Consider the following 16,602-nt stretch of genomic DNA (forward strand, 5'->3'; position numbering starts at 1 on the left):
ATACAAAAGTTGTATAAAAAATAATCTTAAATTTTATCTTTACAAGAACCGATATTTTTAACTGAATTTATTGAGCTGTAAAATCTGTGAAATATAATATCATCGTAAAGGCAAAAGCTTTCAAACTCAGTCTGTAAAAATTTATTTGATTTTGTCAAACTCAACTCTTATTAAATATAACGAAATATATAATATAATTTTGAAACGACTTTAATACTATTAAAGAATACATTAGTATTAAAGTCTGTCTATATTTGCTTGAATTATATGATGCAATAGAGGCAATTAACTTTTTGGGTCTTTAGCGGTAAAGAAATTCTAACCGCTCAATTGCAAAGTTTGTTTTCAGCTGGTCGCTTTCATAAAATCTCTCATAGACTAGTTTGGTAAGTCAAAATCATAAAATTCAAGCAAAAATAGACGTATTTTATCAGTTATCAGAAAATTAGTTAATTAATAGTCACAAACGCAAATGTAAAACAAATAAATAAATCAACTTTGTAGTCAACACTTTATTAAAGTATACAATTGTACAAATATAATTATTTATCACATTAAAATACGTATCATACAAATAAAAAAACTCGTTTTTTATTATCTCAACAACAAAAGTAACACTCTAACTACATTTATTTACAGACTCAACAACTTTTAACCTACATTTTAGCGCAAGTAACAATATTGACTAGAATAACATGAGCACCAAAAATGTGGCAAGAATGTAGTATATTGGAAAAAGTCAACTGAAAGTAGGTGAACCAGCAACTATATTTGAAAACAAATGGGCTCCTTGTGTCGTCTAATACACTCATCACATTAAAACACCTACAAAACATTAAGAATTTTTCCAAAAAAATCACAAATCTCCTTTCGCCAACTTTTTATCAAAGTACAACTCCTGCTAGCTGTAAATCTCTCTCCGCTTCACTTCTTTCATGTAAGTGGTTAATTCATCTTCGATGGCCCCGTTTTCAACATCCTTGAGACTGCTGTTACTAATTTCGCAAGGACTGGTGCATCGACCTTGATTCTTCTTAGGGCTGGTTTTGAGTTCCATAAAAATGCTGGGTTCTTTCACGGGGGAAGAATAATAAGCCGAGAGACGTTTGCTGTCGTCGAAAGTCCTCTTGGCTAAACATTCGAAATACTGCCAGAATTTGCCGAGTGTATGAGGTGGAGTCGTGGCATTGAGATGAATCGATATGAACTTGGGAGTAGTAGCCTCAGAAGAGGTTTTGACGCTTGACATGTCTTTAAGCCAGGGGGCATCGGCTGGGGCCTCCTCCTCGATGTCGGCGCCACGAAAGGTTGAAAAAGTTTTATTTCTGAAAAAATAAAAAAAGTTTAGTGTTGTGGCAGCTGTTTAGAAATATTTTGCTTAAATTATAAGATATGTAAATTATTCTTGATACGATGTTACAAACTTATTTCGTAAAAAAAATCTTTTCTAAATATTTTTATAAAACGATCTTTTTTGTCTCAGAGTAAAAAAAAACTCTCATGGAAATGAAATGTCCTAAAATAACATTTTTTCACGTGTATCTAATTTGCTAGAAACACAACTAAGCACAATTTTTTCTTCAATTTCTCAAATTTTGCCTTTGCACTTAATTTGATTTTTTTCTGATGGAGTAAATAATCCATACATTTGGTTGTTTAACTTAAAAAAGCCACAAATTTGAAAAAAGTGGGCAACAAAGTGATCTCTTAATATAATATATTTCATTCTTGAAAACAATAAAACACTAATGCACCATTCCCGAATTTTCACTTCGTTTGATATAAATCTTTGCCCTAAAAATTTTATTAATAATAATAATTTATTTATATTTTCAGCAAAATAACGAAAGAATTAACAAAATGTATCTTCTTGCAATAGAGTATATTTTGTAATTGAAAGTACAGAAACTGATAGAATTTTCCCCTATTAAAAATTTTATAAATAATAAACAAATAATTTTACAATAAAAAAATACAAAAATCACATACGGAATTACTATTATATTGGAAATACAATCCATTTTTTTAGAATTAAAATTTTAATAAAAGATTAAATATTTAGAACATTAAACTCAGCTCAACTCAACTCAAGTTAGCTTTAACATACATAAACGCAATCTTATGAAATTAAAGATTATGATCAATAATATAATTAGTAAAAATTAAGTTAAACATTTATTTTTATTTAAACAGATAATCCAATTAATTTGAAAAATAAAAACATTCCAAATTATTAAAAAATTTAAAAGTTTAAAAATAAACAAAATATTTCGCATTGTTAGTTATTCCTCGACATAGACTATTATTCCCTAAGTTTATGAGTACATGTTAAGACTCACCCTGTATAATAACTGATAGCTATAGTAATATTATTACACGTTATTATTACACGTTTGTTTTGAGTAACAATAATCAAATAAAAATAAATTGTGTTACTCAGTATTATAAGTATTTTACGATAGTAAGTAAAATAATAAACTATTTATATCACTCACCTACAATTACTTGACAATAATATTGTAACATTTCTTTTAATCAAGATATAAATAAAATATTTTTCTCCAAACTAAGAATTGGTACCTTTCGAATTGGAAGTTTTTTATCCCTTTTCACAAAAGTTTTTATTCTCATCTGAGGATAACCACTTTGTGGTTGAAACGCGTTGTGTTTGAAATAAAAGTTTAGTGTGATGAGTTTAATCGTGTTTTTGTTCATTTAAAAATTAAAGTGACCTATATTAGTTTGGAATGTTTCTTTACAACAGTTACTAAATTAATAAGATACACTTTATTCTTAAAAATTAAAGCATTTCACATTCAAAAGTCAACCAACTCTAATTTAAAGTTTATTTATTAATGATTAATATTTTCTCTACTAATTACTGAAAATCAAAAGCAGTTTACATTTGATAGTCAACCAATTTGAAGTATCTGAATTTAAAATATAAATTGTAGAAGCTCTTTTTGTAAATAGATGCCCTTTTCTAGATTTATTTTTCTTTTCAAACAAAATTCTTTGATGACTCTTGCATTTTTCACAAGAAATGACAATTTCCAAACGTTTTTTTATTTACTACATATACCAGCTGTATAAAACCTAGAAACGCTTTAAATTGACATTTCATTATCAAACGATAAAATCCTACAAACATATAGATCAACTTAAATTTTTATCTTCGAGAAGTTTCGTCAAATGCTTTCAAAACGCTTCGTTTAATTTAATGCTTACATTATTGTTTATAAGTTGTTTACAAGAAACTAAAGATTATTAATCTTAAAGTAAACACTCATTTGCAAGAGGCGAACAGTTTGCACACTAGAGCGTTTCATAATAACAATAAAGTCAAACTTCAAACTTAAATAATAATTAATGAAAATCATCCAGGCATTGCATATTTGCACGTTTATGTTTTGTAAAATGTAATGTAAAAAATGCAATTTAAAATAAAAAGCAGAAACAGTCTTTTTGCAAATAACAACATTGATTAAACCTAGAATTTAAAAACAAATTATTTAAAACACTGGTTTAACACTCAATAATAAAAATCAATAGTTTACCTCTAGCACCAACATTGCATTTAATAAATTCTTTTTGATGCCTGCTTTTAACTAAATTACAAAATAAAAACTTTTTCATTAAACTCAAACTTAGCTTTTAACTTATATTAAAAATGTCTAATTTATTTAAAAAAAAAAAATAACAAGTGGTACCTAAATTTCTAAATTATTTCAAGATTTTCCCGGCGCATCCACCAAAATTAAGTTTAAATTGTTCAATAAATTTCACACCGTCTAAATGAAAACAAATCTTTCCTCAAAATTAACAATAATCAAAATAAATTTAAAGATAAAAGTAACTTAAATTACTTGCACAATCTGCACAATTAATTCACATTAGTGTTATACTTATATTATAAAATATGCAAAACTTGCAATTAGAATCATTGACCCAAATTGCATTCAAGGTACTTTTTTCTCCTAATTTGTTTCTACAATTCTTTAAATTCTTTTTAAGCTTTAATTTTAACGAGTGTAAATCTTCATACCGTGTTTTTTCTGCAAAATTAATCATTAATTACACTTAAGAGAAAGTACGTTTCAGTGAGTTTAAATTGAACCTAATTGCTTGCAGGAGGTTACAGAAAATGACTAATTAATTTAGGTTTATATAAATTTGGCAATTTTAATTGTATTAAATAATGCCGACAAAGTAGATAAATTGGCCTCTTTGTTTCATTTATTATAACGTTTCTTAAGTCGTTTAGACTACTAAATGTATGTTCCTTGTAGTAACGTAAAAAGTAAATAGCATAAAAATAAGGGTTATTATTAAACAGTAAATTTTTTAGAGCATTTTTTTTAGAACCAAATTACACTGACTTAATACAATATAACATACCAATAAATCCATTGAGCAGAAAATTAATTTTTGAGTTGTGTTTTGAGTCTCAAATTTAGATTTTTTTAAAGCCCGAAATATTCTTAAATTTTCTTCAAATTGGTTAAATTTTCAACGCTTTAGAACTTTTCTCATCGGAAACCGCTCAATGTAAAGGCTTAGTGCTCGCCCACTATTTTCATTGCATTCAAAATGAATGAATTATGACTGCTTATCATCCATTATCGTTATCATCACATAACACAATTTATTATTAACTAATTAAAAAAATTTTTTCAGATTTCAGGCTCTCAGGATTTTTTGTCCAATATTTTCTAAATTTGTATAGCAAAATTAAACATGCATTTAATATGACCTGTACTTGACGGCTTATTAAATCCACATTTGCAATAGCAAAGGAATGTAATTTTTCAACGCTACAATATTTTTTTGTATTTTTATTTAATTGTTACAAAATTAGGCTTTAACGTTAATAACTGATACAAAAAAAAACAAGTTTCATTTTTAAAAAAGTATCATAAACAGAAAAACTACACTTGCCGCCAAAATTTACAGGATAACAAAAATTTTGCGATTATTTACATTGCAATATTTTTATTAATCTTTGTCGGATTTTTGTTCGGCTTAAAGAACAAACTTTGCAAAACATTGTAATTTAATTCAATAACATTTCTAGTTTTGTCTTGTAAATGTTATACCTAAAAGAAGTACTGTTTTTTTACGTTTTTTGTATTCAGCTGTAATGTGCAACAAAAAAAGTTATTTATCCAATCCTCTATGTTAAAATTGAATTTTATTTACTCTTTTCATCATGTTAAAATGAAATTGTGTCATCTAGATGATAAAAAATACATCCATTATTGTATATCTGTAGTTGTTAGTTGCTAACGATCTTTGACATTAGATTTCATTGTTGAATTTTTCTTTGAAATTTATAAATATCGACCAAATTGACTACAAAATTAGTGAGGATTGAATAAAATGTTATATTGTACACGACGATAACATTTTCATTATCTTTTCGAGCATGTTAGCGTCTCGTCTGACGCCTCAACGCTAAATTGCTCTCAAAGTAAAATTCAATTTTATTGTCTTGTATTTCTTATTGGATCCTCTTGGAAACGATGAACAAAAACACGACTAAACCCGTCACACCAAACTTTTATTACAAACACAACGCGTTGCAACCACAAAGTGGTCATCTTCAGGTGAGAATAAAAACTAACTAATTTAACAATGTTAATGCTTTATATACTAATTTTTCCGAATTTCAACTACGAATAGAGAGGAGAAAAGGGAATTCATAAGCTTATCTCTATTTTTAAATAGTTCAAGACTCTCGAAAGCCGTCAAGAAATTTACAATTATTGACTACTCTAATAATTTTTACATTAGTAAACACAAAAAATCTGAAAAACTTGTAACTTCAAAGGATTACAATAAGTAAAATGATTAATTATTGGAAGCTTCCATGCGCCTATTTTGACGTTTTAACACATTCGGTCTACTTAATGCAAACATTCATTGAAATATTAAAAATATAATGCTTTTTTAAAAGTTTATATCTCTCATGTCTCAAAAATTAAAATTATAGAATATGTAGTATATAATTCAGAAAATAATGGACAATAAAAAAATCAGTAAAAATTTAAGTTTGTCTTTGGCGCACATCACAGCTCAGTATAAAAATAAGTAAAAAAACAGTGCCTTCGTCACATTTAGAAATCAAAACTGTAGAAATGTTATTGAATTAAATTACAATGATCTACAAAGTTTTTTTAAGCCAAACAAAAATTCGGCGAAATCCGACGGAGAATAGCAATGTGAAAAATCGCAAAATTTTAGTTGTCCGGCGGCCAGTGTATTAAAAATAGTTTCAATTAATATTTCGCATAGAGATACAGATAAGAAACTGAATTTTTGTGGTAAAGGCCTAAATTTTTATTGTATTTTTATTACTAAAAGTGTGTTAAAATTGCTGGATTTTGAACAATAGGACAGTATAAGTGATAGAATTGCATCATTATACGCGAGTGAAAATTTTGACACCTCTCACGAGTTTCATAATGGCATTTCGATCACGTGTGATATACGACGTTTTATCTTACAGGTGCAACTATCCAAAACATGAAGTTTCATTCAAGTAAAATATTCACCTATAGAAATATAATCTATATATTTATATAAAAAAGTTCCATGACTGAATGACAGAGGGTGTAGAGGTTAGCTAAGAAGGGATTTTTTGAAAATCGTTTTCTAAAGGGGTGAAATAGGGTTTTAAGTTTATCGTTTGCCTTCGATAATTCTCGGTTGTTTCTCGCTGTGCATGTGCGCATCCATGAGATAAGGAAGGAGTTGTCAATTTCTGCGCTTATTTGCTGTTTGATTATTTGTGCGAGCGACGTGGTGTTGCACACTTCGCTTTTTACATACATAAAAAATTGTTTATCTGATTTTTATTCTACATTGTTTATTTATTCCACTTTTCTTATTATTATTATTATTATTATTTATATAGGAATATATAAGAGTGCCGTGAAAATTAACAAAGGATTTTTCAAAAATCAATCACTCAGAGGATGAAGTGGGGTGTAAACTTTTAAACGAAGGCAGAAACAAAAAACTTTGGAAATTTTGTTCCTTAGCGGTTGTGAAGGTGCACTAAGACGAGAATTTAAAAAAGTAATAAGTATGCTCCTTTAATAAAGGGAGTAAAACGGGGTGTATACGTTTAAATGAATATAGAAACATGAAATTTAGAAGATATGTTTTTTAGAGGGTGTACAGGTGAGCTAAGAAAGGATTTTTTGAAAATCAATTTTTACGGGAGTGAAATGGGGTGTAAATATTTAAACGAAGAGAGAAACATGAAATTTGGAAGAAATGTTCCTTAGAGTGTGTAAAGGTTCGCTAAGGAAGGTTTTTTTTGAAAATATATTTATATGGGTTGTCAACACTTAAACAAAGATAGAAAATAAAATTTGGAAGATATGTTCTTTGTCGGTTGTAAAGCTGCACTAAGACGAGATTTTTAAAAATCAGTTTCCAAGGGGGTGAAATGAGGTGTACACGTTTAAACGAAGATGAAATTTGGAAAATATAATTCTTAGAGAGTGAAGTGCACTAATCAAGCACTTTTCAAAAAACAACCTATAACGGGATGAAATAGGGTGCAAATATTTAAACGAAATTATAAACATAAAATCTAAAATTTTGACTTTTGAGGGTGTAGTCAAAAATTCAACGAAGTGAAACGGGCTGTAAGCGTTTGTAACATGCTTTCATCATTTTCTTAAAAATCGGCCCTCTACTCCCGCATTGTTTTGAGTTGATGAATCAAGAAAAAAATAGATAAACAGACTAACTTTACATTCCACATTTGAAATTAAGAAAACTTTATATCGAAAATCTTCGTGAACGAAGTCACGGGTGCAAGCTATAGTAAATATAATATAATAGTCAAATTTACTCACTTGTGAGTACTTTATCTCACTTGTGAATAATATTTGATTTCTATCACCGAAAACAATGGTCTAAGGTAGCTCAAAAATTCAACCTGTAAGATAAAATCTTAGTAAAAAAGTTATTCAAAAAAATAATACTAGAAATATAAAAACATAAAACATACCAACCTTCTCAATCCAGATTGCACAAGTCCGTTGTAAGATTCTAAGGATGTTTTTTGGGTAACGGAGGAGTGTGACTGTAAACTAGGGTCGTCCCTCCCAGAGTCTGTAGAATCAGGGCCTCGTTGAGCGGACCGAGAGAGAACTGAGTAGGATCTTTGAGGTCGACTGGCTTTGAACTGGTGGAAACAGCAGCACCGCGAGAATGTTTCCTAAGAAATATAGACTAGAAACGCTTTAAGTTATTATGCCTAAAATCTACAGTAAAAATAAAAATGTAATGTAATTTCTGTCAACAAAAATTCGTAAATCTCTGATCAAAAAATATGTGGGCCAATATTTGCTAACTTTTCAATGTTATGGTTATGCAAAACTCTGGAAAAAGCTCGTCTGACAGCTTTTCTAGTCCAACTATAATTCAAGTGTCAGCTAAACAGGTAGTATATATTCCTATTGGACCATTCAGTTTCTAAAAAGACGAGATAACATTTTTCAATACAAATCGATTTGTTGTGATAGCTTTTAGTTTATCGAAATGACAAACAAAAACTAACAAAAGCACCCACAATGAGTATTTGATTTGTTGCAAATTTCTCTTAAATTGCAATTCAAAATTTATGACCTAACAAATGCCTAGTTGCTTGTTGTCATCCATGGAAGCCCAATTCCAATATCGGCAAACACAATTAGACTTGATTAAATATTATTCCTGTGTTTCCACAAATTCTTTTAAAAGCTTAATTTGTTTTGTATTTCATTAACAACAAAATATTTGTTTTATTGACCTTCTGCTAAAGGAATTAATATGTGTTTTAAGACTTCATTTGAGGTATTTAGTCTTTTAGAATTAAGCATGAAATAATTGGAACAAACATCTTTAAATATCAGTTATTTACGAAAAACATGCTTTCGGAAAAAATAATTGTTCAATGCTTTGACAAACTCATTGATATTATGTATAATTTAGCTCATTATTTTAAAATTAAATAGTGTTACTTTAGATTAATTAATACCAATAGTTACAGACATTTTCATATTTGATGGCGAAAACAAAACAGACGTTTAAAGGTCAGAAAATTTATTTGAAATTGTCACCTTTTCCAGAGACGTTCGTTAATTATTTCAGAATGAATACTCGCGATCAAAAAATAATAATAGAGTAGGCATTGATTAAATTCTACATTGGCTGGGAATCAGGGTTGGAAAGTTTCCATTTTGAAAGTGAAAATGACCATTCAAAAGAGAAAATAAAAATTTTCTCCTTTAAAGTGAACATTATTTCACTCAAAAGGAATAAAAAAAATATTGGGTTCATTTATGAACTTTATTTATCATAAAGCATCTTTTTGTTAAGTTCCTGAAAGCCTGAAATTTTAGTTATTTTACAGCACTGCGTGTGCAAAACTTTACAAATGCCTTGTAAAAATCAGATACTCGTAGTTGTCAAAAATGTTACAAGTGCAATTGTCAAGGCCAAAAAATATTTTTAAATAATTTAGAAATTGTACCTAACAATGTATATTTAAAAATACAAGATGTTTCAAAACTCGCGTTACAGAGAAAAATGCCAGGTAAAATAATATACTAGAAACATGAAAAAAATGTTAAAAAAATTCTGTTTATAAAGGTTTCAAAATTTTGCACTTCGACCCAATTTATTTTAACTGGAAAAATATCTTTACATATTTTTTGCTGCAGGCTATTAGAAAAGGTCACAAAGAACTTGTTTCTTGAATTTTAACTATTTTTAACGTTATTTGTGGCTTTTATTAGCAAAGTTTTTGTACCTTTACTAAATAATTATGAAATAGTTATTTACCTAACAAGAAAAATAATTTCCCCGCATGAGCACTTTGCAGCACGACCGCAAGAAGTGAGTGTGGGAAAATTCTTTCCGATAGAGTTAGGTACAAGGTTTTTTGTAACGAATAACTGAAAATTATTTAGAAAAAGATAATTAATCATTATTTAGTCATATAATATTTGGTGAGTTGGTAGCCCTGTCCGATACTATGGTTTTTGCAAACGAAATTTGCAAAATCTAGCCCCAATTTTCTTTTGTAATTTTTCAAAAATTTAATAATATATTAGTTAGATATTACATACAGGGTGTCAATTTGAAAACTTGCAATCGCCAATATCTCTAGAACTAAAAAAGTTATTGAGAATCACTCGAAACCGTTTCGGTGGTTTTTAGGGGGAATCAAAATGGCATGGTAAGGGACGGTCCTCCACCCACCCTTCAAGCCACAGCCACCTTAAGTTGAAAATTTTAAATAGCACGACCCTACTTGCTATATATCGTTGGAAAGCCCATAACAAGCGCTTTTCAAAAATGTCATACAACAGCCTATTTGGTAAAGTTATTTTTCCAATTATTCAAAAACGAAGACGTTAAATTTTCATTTTTTTACTATATTCAAGGGTGGGTGGAGGTGTGTCACTTATCATGTCATTTTAATTCCCCCTAGGAATCACTAAAATAGTTTTGAGTGATTATTAATAACTTTTTCAGTTGAGAGAAATTGCCGATTGCAAGTTTTAAAATTGACACAGTGTATACATTACACATACATTATTATAGCATTTAAGACCGTTTTGTTAAAAATAAATTAAATATTAATTTGTATTAATAAGTTGTGATTTAGATTTCTAAACTTCGAATTAATTGCAAAGTAAAATTTATATTCAATTTAAATTCAATTTTTAATTAGAAACCAATTTTATTTTGTAGTAATACGTAGTAATTTTCGTTCTTTGAAACAAAACAAAGCCTAATATTTTTCTACTAAGCCTAAAACTTTAGTGCAACTCTTTTCCGTAATCCATTTAGGCAATAAAACTTACCTTAAAAGCCTCACGAAACTTTACAGACATGATGTTGTACAATATTGGATTTATCGTCGCAGACATATAGTACAGAATCCCGCTAATGTATGTGACAATTTCGTATATCTTCAAATAGACGGAATGGTTTAATTCGTCAAACTTCATCGAGTAGAGACTGTATAACCTCTGGGCATGGAAAGGAGCCCAACAGATAAAGAACGCCACCACGACAGCAACTGAAAAGAAATTAAAGTTTTTACTTTAACTTGAAACAAGTTTGGACGTAATCTATACAACAATAATTCCGAAACAGTGACAGTAAATTATCTACATTTAGGTGCAGCATTGCGTGTTTATGACTTTACAGATAGCAATAAAGACAAGATTTATAAGTGCTTTCACGACAACACAACAAATTTTTGTACACTTAAGGAAAAATATATAAATATTTTTTATTGATTTATCTCATTCTAAAACGTACCATCCACTGACAGTATTTCACTGAACATCCGGTAGAATAAAAAAGGAAATTTAAAGTAAATGTTTGATTTGCGTTAGATTTTCATTTTCTTATTTAAATAAAGGTAGGTGAAACTTTGATGTAATAATATAACTGCTTCAGGTGCTGAATTGCAATCGTAGAAAAAATATACAGGGAGTGCCAGAACTCGCGCCCCAGAGAAACGCCATGTAAGGTAAGATACAAGGAACATGGAAAAATGTTAAAAAATTGTATCTATGAAAATTTCGAAGTTATGACAGTTTAAATTTTGCACTTTGACTCTATTTATTTCTATTGGAAAAATAATTTTACAAGTTTTTTGCAACAAGCTATTAGAAGAGGAAAACAAGGAAGCTGTATCCTAAATTGTAACTCTGCTCAATGTTATTTGTGGTTTTATTGGCAAAATTTTTGTACCTTTACTGAATACAAAATCATCAGTATCATTAAATAGACACAAAAATGACAAATGTCAAAAAATAAATGTCAAAATTTTTTGACAAACAAATTTTTTTAAACATTTCTTCCATGGTAACTTATCTTACTTGAAATTTTTCTGTGGCGCACCCTGTAGGTATGTAGGTAATCCAGAGTAATATATTTGAGTACCTAACAGATTTTACAACAATTTTTATGGACGATTCTAACCAATTTTTTGTGTAAAAAAGTATGCCACTTACATTTGCAATTTTTTATTTTTTATCAAAAAAATAAAATAAAAAAATGTCAAATTTGGTGGATGCGCCGGGTAAAACTACTTTAACTTTAAAACAAAGAATTGCATAGTTTTAAAGTTTGATTAAGCTATGTCAATTGCTACAAAGTGTGGAAAGTTAAAACTTAAATTAAAAACATCTTTCTAAAAATCATTTGGTGTCAGCTGCTGAGAAATTAAGCTTCAACAAATTACATTTTGGCCAAAAAATAGCCTCTACTCTAGCATAAGTAAGATCAGTAAATGGCTATAATAAATTACAACGTTGCGTAATGATTATTAATAGTCATTAAATTTTTCTTCTAATGAGCGATAAAGATCTCCTAGAGTGTTCCCCAGTGTTATTGATTGTTTCAATAACAATAAAAGTGTTTTCCAGAAACCTTATTTACAAAAAAAATCACTTTAAACGATTTCAAACGTTTGATAAAATTTCCCTTAAACTCAAAGCAATTTTTCACGTTATGCTCAAAATTGCCAATTGCTTGTCCTCGACGAGGTGTTATTTTCGTTCAAAGACATGGCACATAATATTACTCAAAGTAGGCAGTAAAGCTCAGGTGATCGTTTGGAGGCCTCCGATTTCCAGCTACAAACTTACCTCAAAACCAAACAAAATAATGCTGAAATTGTTTCAGTATCAAGTTGTAAAGTTGAAAACAAAATTTAACACTTGAAGGTAAATTCAAAACCCAAGCAATATAAAATGCGTTAATTAAAAAGTTTATCTAAAAAATATTTCAATAAAACACATTTTTAGGACGTTTAAAATCAATGGCTTATTAAAATTTCCAACAAAAAGTTTTATAAATATGACAAAGTATTCATCTCTAAAAAAATGACAAAAAATAAAAATTTAATATAAAAACTCCTCATAAAAGGTCGGAAATTGCGACAGGACCTACAAAGTGTAAGCCCAAAACCAAAGTTTACAACGTGTATTTTAAAAAGACGTTTTTAACTATACAATATTTGACATTTGCTTTTATGCAAATTTGTAAGTAATCACAAAATCTCATTTCCTCCATATTCTTTTTTTAAGATGTTTTCGGTCAAAGAAAGTAAAAAAGCACATAATCGTAATTTAGATGAGTGAAAAAAGTCGTTTAACTTTTAATAATTTAGACCCTATCTCAAGGTGAGAAGTGCAGAACGATATTATATGAAATTCATTGATTGTCCATAAAAGGTATGTATTATTTACCTGACATACAAGTACACTACAAATACTTGATTCTGTATTTTAACAATCATTTAGTGTCTACTTCACTTAGACTTTACAATTAAAAGAAGAAAGCCTTTTTTCCATCAAAGCTTAACCTATGTCTGAATTTAAATTGACAAACTTTGCAAAATTTGCACAACTATTTACAACAAAACAAATTTATTCATTGCAGAGTGTTTTTTAAACATATTTATTTTGTATGTAAAATAGGTCACGTAAGATATTATTCTCGTTTAGTGTCATTCGCAGCTGTTCAGCAATAAATTCTACTTAACAACTGAAAAAGTTTTCTATGTGTGTAACGATTCATTAATAAATTTGTAACTCATTATTTTCTTTACAAATAATGGAAATTTAATTTAATATGTTTAATAAAACAAAGAAAACAAAAGTTCCATTTATTGGATACGTAATAAAACAATTATTAATTATAAAGTTAAATAAGACTCTTTTAACTTATTCAAACACAAACACACACAGCTTTATTTCTTTCAAAATTGTGGTTTTTTAGCAGTTAAAAAAATATACTGAAATTTGTTATTCTTCTTGCAAACTTAATACCGCCGCAAGAATTTTTATTTGCATACTTTGGAAAAGCCGTAATTTAATTTTTATATTTACTTTTCTTGTAATTTAACTTAACTTTCTTTCACAATTTTTGTCATTTTGGGTGTGGTTGGAGTCGTAATAATAGTACCCTCTGTATTGGCCTAGCCCTTGTGTGTAATTGTCTATGTGCAATGTTGTGACACATTAGATTAAAACCAAGGTTTTTGGTGTGTTTTCTCACAACCAATAAGTCTGAACAGTATAAAAAGTTGCCTATAATTTTACACAATTTGTATTTTATATTATTAACTTAAAGTGACCAACCTTAGAAAATTCAAAACCAGGACATTAATAAAATAATTATAATAGATTTATGCCAGTACACAAAAAAATATGTCTTGCTAATGTATCTGTATAAAAATTTAAATATAATATTGAAAAACCAAAAACAATTTTTGAACCCTAATCTAATAAATAACATATTAATTTATTGTTTTGTGTTAATTATATATTTTTTTCCGTATAAATGGCTTTGAGAGTTTTTTCATTCTCTGCGAACATTTGAAAAAAGATTTTAAGTAGGTATTTCTGCTTTTGGTTAAGTTTTTTCACAAATGAAATGACGACAAAAAAACTTTAACTTGAAAGACACTTTGGTTTCGCTGCAAGTCAAAAAAAACCGTACACTTAGGTGTGTTAGTCCTTAAATAGGGACAAATCAGGACCCAAACGTAAAACAAGACAAGATAATAAAAGCTAAACAGGTCCTGGCTAAATCAGAACGATTATATTAATTATTATTATATCAATTGATTAACGATATTAAGTTAAATCAAACAGCAACCTGTTGCTCATATTGTGTAATTACAATAACAAATCATTAAAATTTAATCATTTTCTAAGTTTTTTTGTCAGCTTTTTTTTATCTGGAAACTATTTATTTATTGTATAGGTATGTAGTCTATTTTTGATTATTATAGTAAGTTAATTTATATAAAAAGTTAATTCTACAAAAATAAAAGACTAAATCTTCTACAAGTAGTAGAAGTTAAATAGAGAAATAGGTATTTCATTTTCATTTTTTAAATAAGTAGGTAAAGCTTTAAAAAGTTAAGTTTTATTCCAGTAATTATAAAAATTCTGTTAAATTCGACTTTTTGATAGTTTCATGCACATTTATTGCTTTGCAATAACTCACTTACAGTATCCTGTTTTCAAATAAAAATTCCGGTATCATAAATTTCAGCAATAATGACGTATTTATTTTTGCGAAAAGCAGACCACAAGTATGTACATACAGGATGTGTTAGAACTCGCGCCCCAGAGAAAAATTTCAAGTAAGATAAGATACCAAAAGTATAGAAAAAATGTTTAAAAAATTCTATCTGTCAAAAAAATATGACCACAAAGTGGCCATCCTCAGGTGAGAATAAAAGTGTTTTATTCTCACCTAAGGATAACCACTTTGTGGTTGAAACACGTAGTGTTTTAAATAAAAGTTTGGTGTGATGGGCTAATCGTGTTTTTGTTCATCGTTTCCATACCAAGAAGATCCAAGAAGAAGTTTTTGGCATTTGACATTTTTTATGTCTATTTAATGATACTGATGATCTTGTATATGTTCTTTTATAATTATATGGCAAAAGTACAAAAAATTTGTCAATAAAAGCCACAAATAACATTAAACAGAGTTACAAGTTAGGATACAGTTTCCTTGTTTATTCTTCTAATAGTCTGTAGTAAAAAAACTTGGTAAATTATTTTTCCAATAAAAAAATTTAAAGTCAAAGCTCAAAATTTAACCTTCATAAACTCGAAATTATTATAAATAGATTTCATTTTTCACTGGATCGCGAGTTCTGGCGCACCCTCTATTTACCATAAAAATATGTTTCCACTTATTAAATCCGCAGAGCAAAGCTAAAATTGAAATACGTTTCGTACAAGTTACACGACTAATTTTAAAATCTTTAGTTCGGTTTTAGCTGCATATTTAACTTCAACTAAATATCGGTTCAATAATAATTATCAAAGTACCATTAATTTGATTACTACACCAAAAACCGTAAAATTAAAAAATCTTATAATAAATAGTTATACTCGTATCTAATAAAAATGTTGTTTAAAATTTCAAGAAAAAACGTTCCTTAGACGACGTAATTTTACTCGTAATTAATTAAAAACGTTAAAGTACTTAAATTAATTTAACTTTAATTTAGTTGTTATAAGTCCGTGGTTGCTACATCGTAAAGCCAAAACGGGAAATTTCAGCGTTTTTTAGTCTTTTAAGTTGCGTCTAACTTGATTAAGCAAAAAATATAAATGATGTGTGATCTACTGATCTGTGTTTTGAAGCCAAAGCCAAGCCACATTAATATCAAAGACACAGTTTTCCTAAAAAATTGTGACTGTCTACTAAAAAAATTCTTTTTTGATAGTCTCAACGATTTCATTCTTTTAAAAAGCCTTTTGAAAGTGTTCTAACCCACTAGGTAAATTGCTAGTCCACTTAAACTTAGCAAAGCGAAAAGCACAAATCCTCTTGCATAAAAACATAATCTTCCAGCATTATTACGCCCGTAAAACAATAAATCGACTGTTTACTTGTAACTCTAGCGAAGTTTCTCACTGAAAATTGTGCTTGGAATTAATAAATGATTCAGTTGTACCTACATCTGAATTTAAACCTGAACCATTAATACAAACAGTAATATCTCCTTCAAAACTCATTTATTTAAATGAAACCAGCAGCACTCTC

General features: G+C 28.4%; 1 protein-coding gene across 1 annotated transcript in view; it reads right to left on the reverse strand.

Annotated features, from left to right (window-relative positions):
- Window positions 1–492: 492 nt before the first annotated feature.
- Window positions 493–16,602, reverse strand: part of LOC123009586 (pyrokinin-1 receptor-like) — a 36,556-nt gene continuing 20,446 nt past the window's right edge. The window contains exons 2-4 of the mRNA XM_044405994.1: window positions 10,872–11,089; window positions 8,031–8,236; window positions 493–1,325 (exon numbers count right to left, since the gene is read on the reverse strand). Of these exons, the coding sequence (XP_044261929.1) occupies window positions 902–1,325; window positions 8,031–8,236; window positions 10,872–11,089 (848 nt within the window). The 3' untranslated portion in view covers window positions 493–901. The remainder of the gene's footprint in view (window positions 1,326–8,030; window positions 8,237–10,871; window positions 11,090–16,602) is intronic.

Source organism: Tribolium madens, unplaced genomic scaffold, assembly GCF_015345945.1.
Source record: "Tribolium madens isolate multiple individuals breed KSU strain unplaced genomic scaffold, Tmad_KSU_1.1 Scaffold_7;HRSCAF=85;Tcas5.2_LG10, whole genome shotgun sequence".
Taxonomy (NCBI): domain Eukaryota; kingdom Metazoa; phylum Arthropoda; class Insecta; order Coleoptera; family Tenebrionidae; genus Tribolium; species Tribolium madens.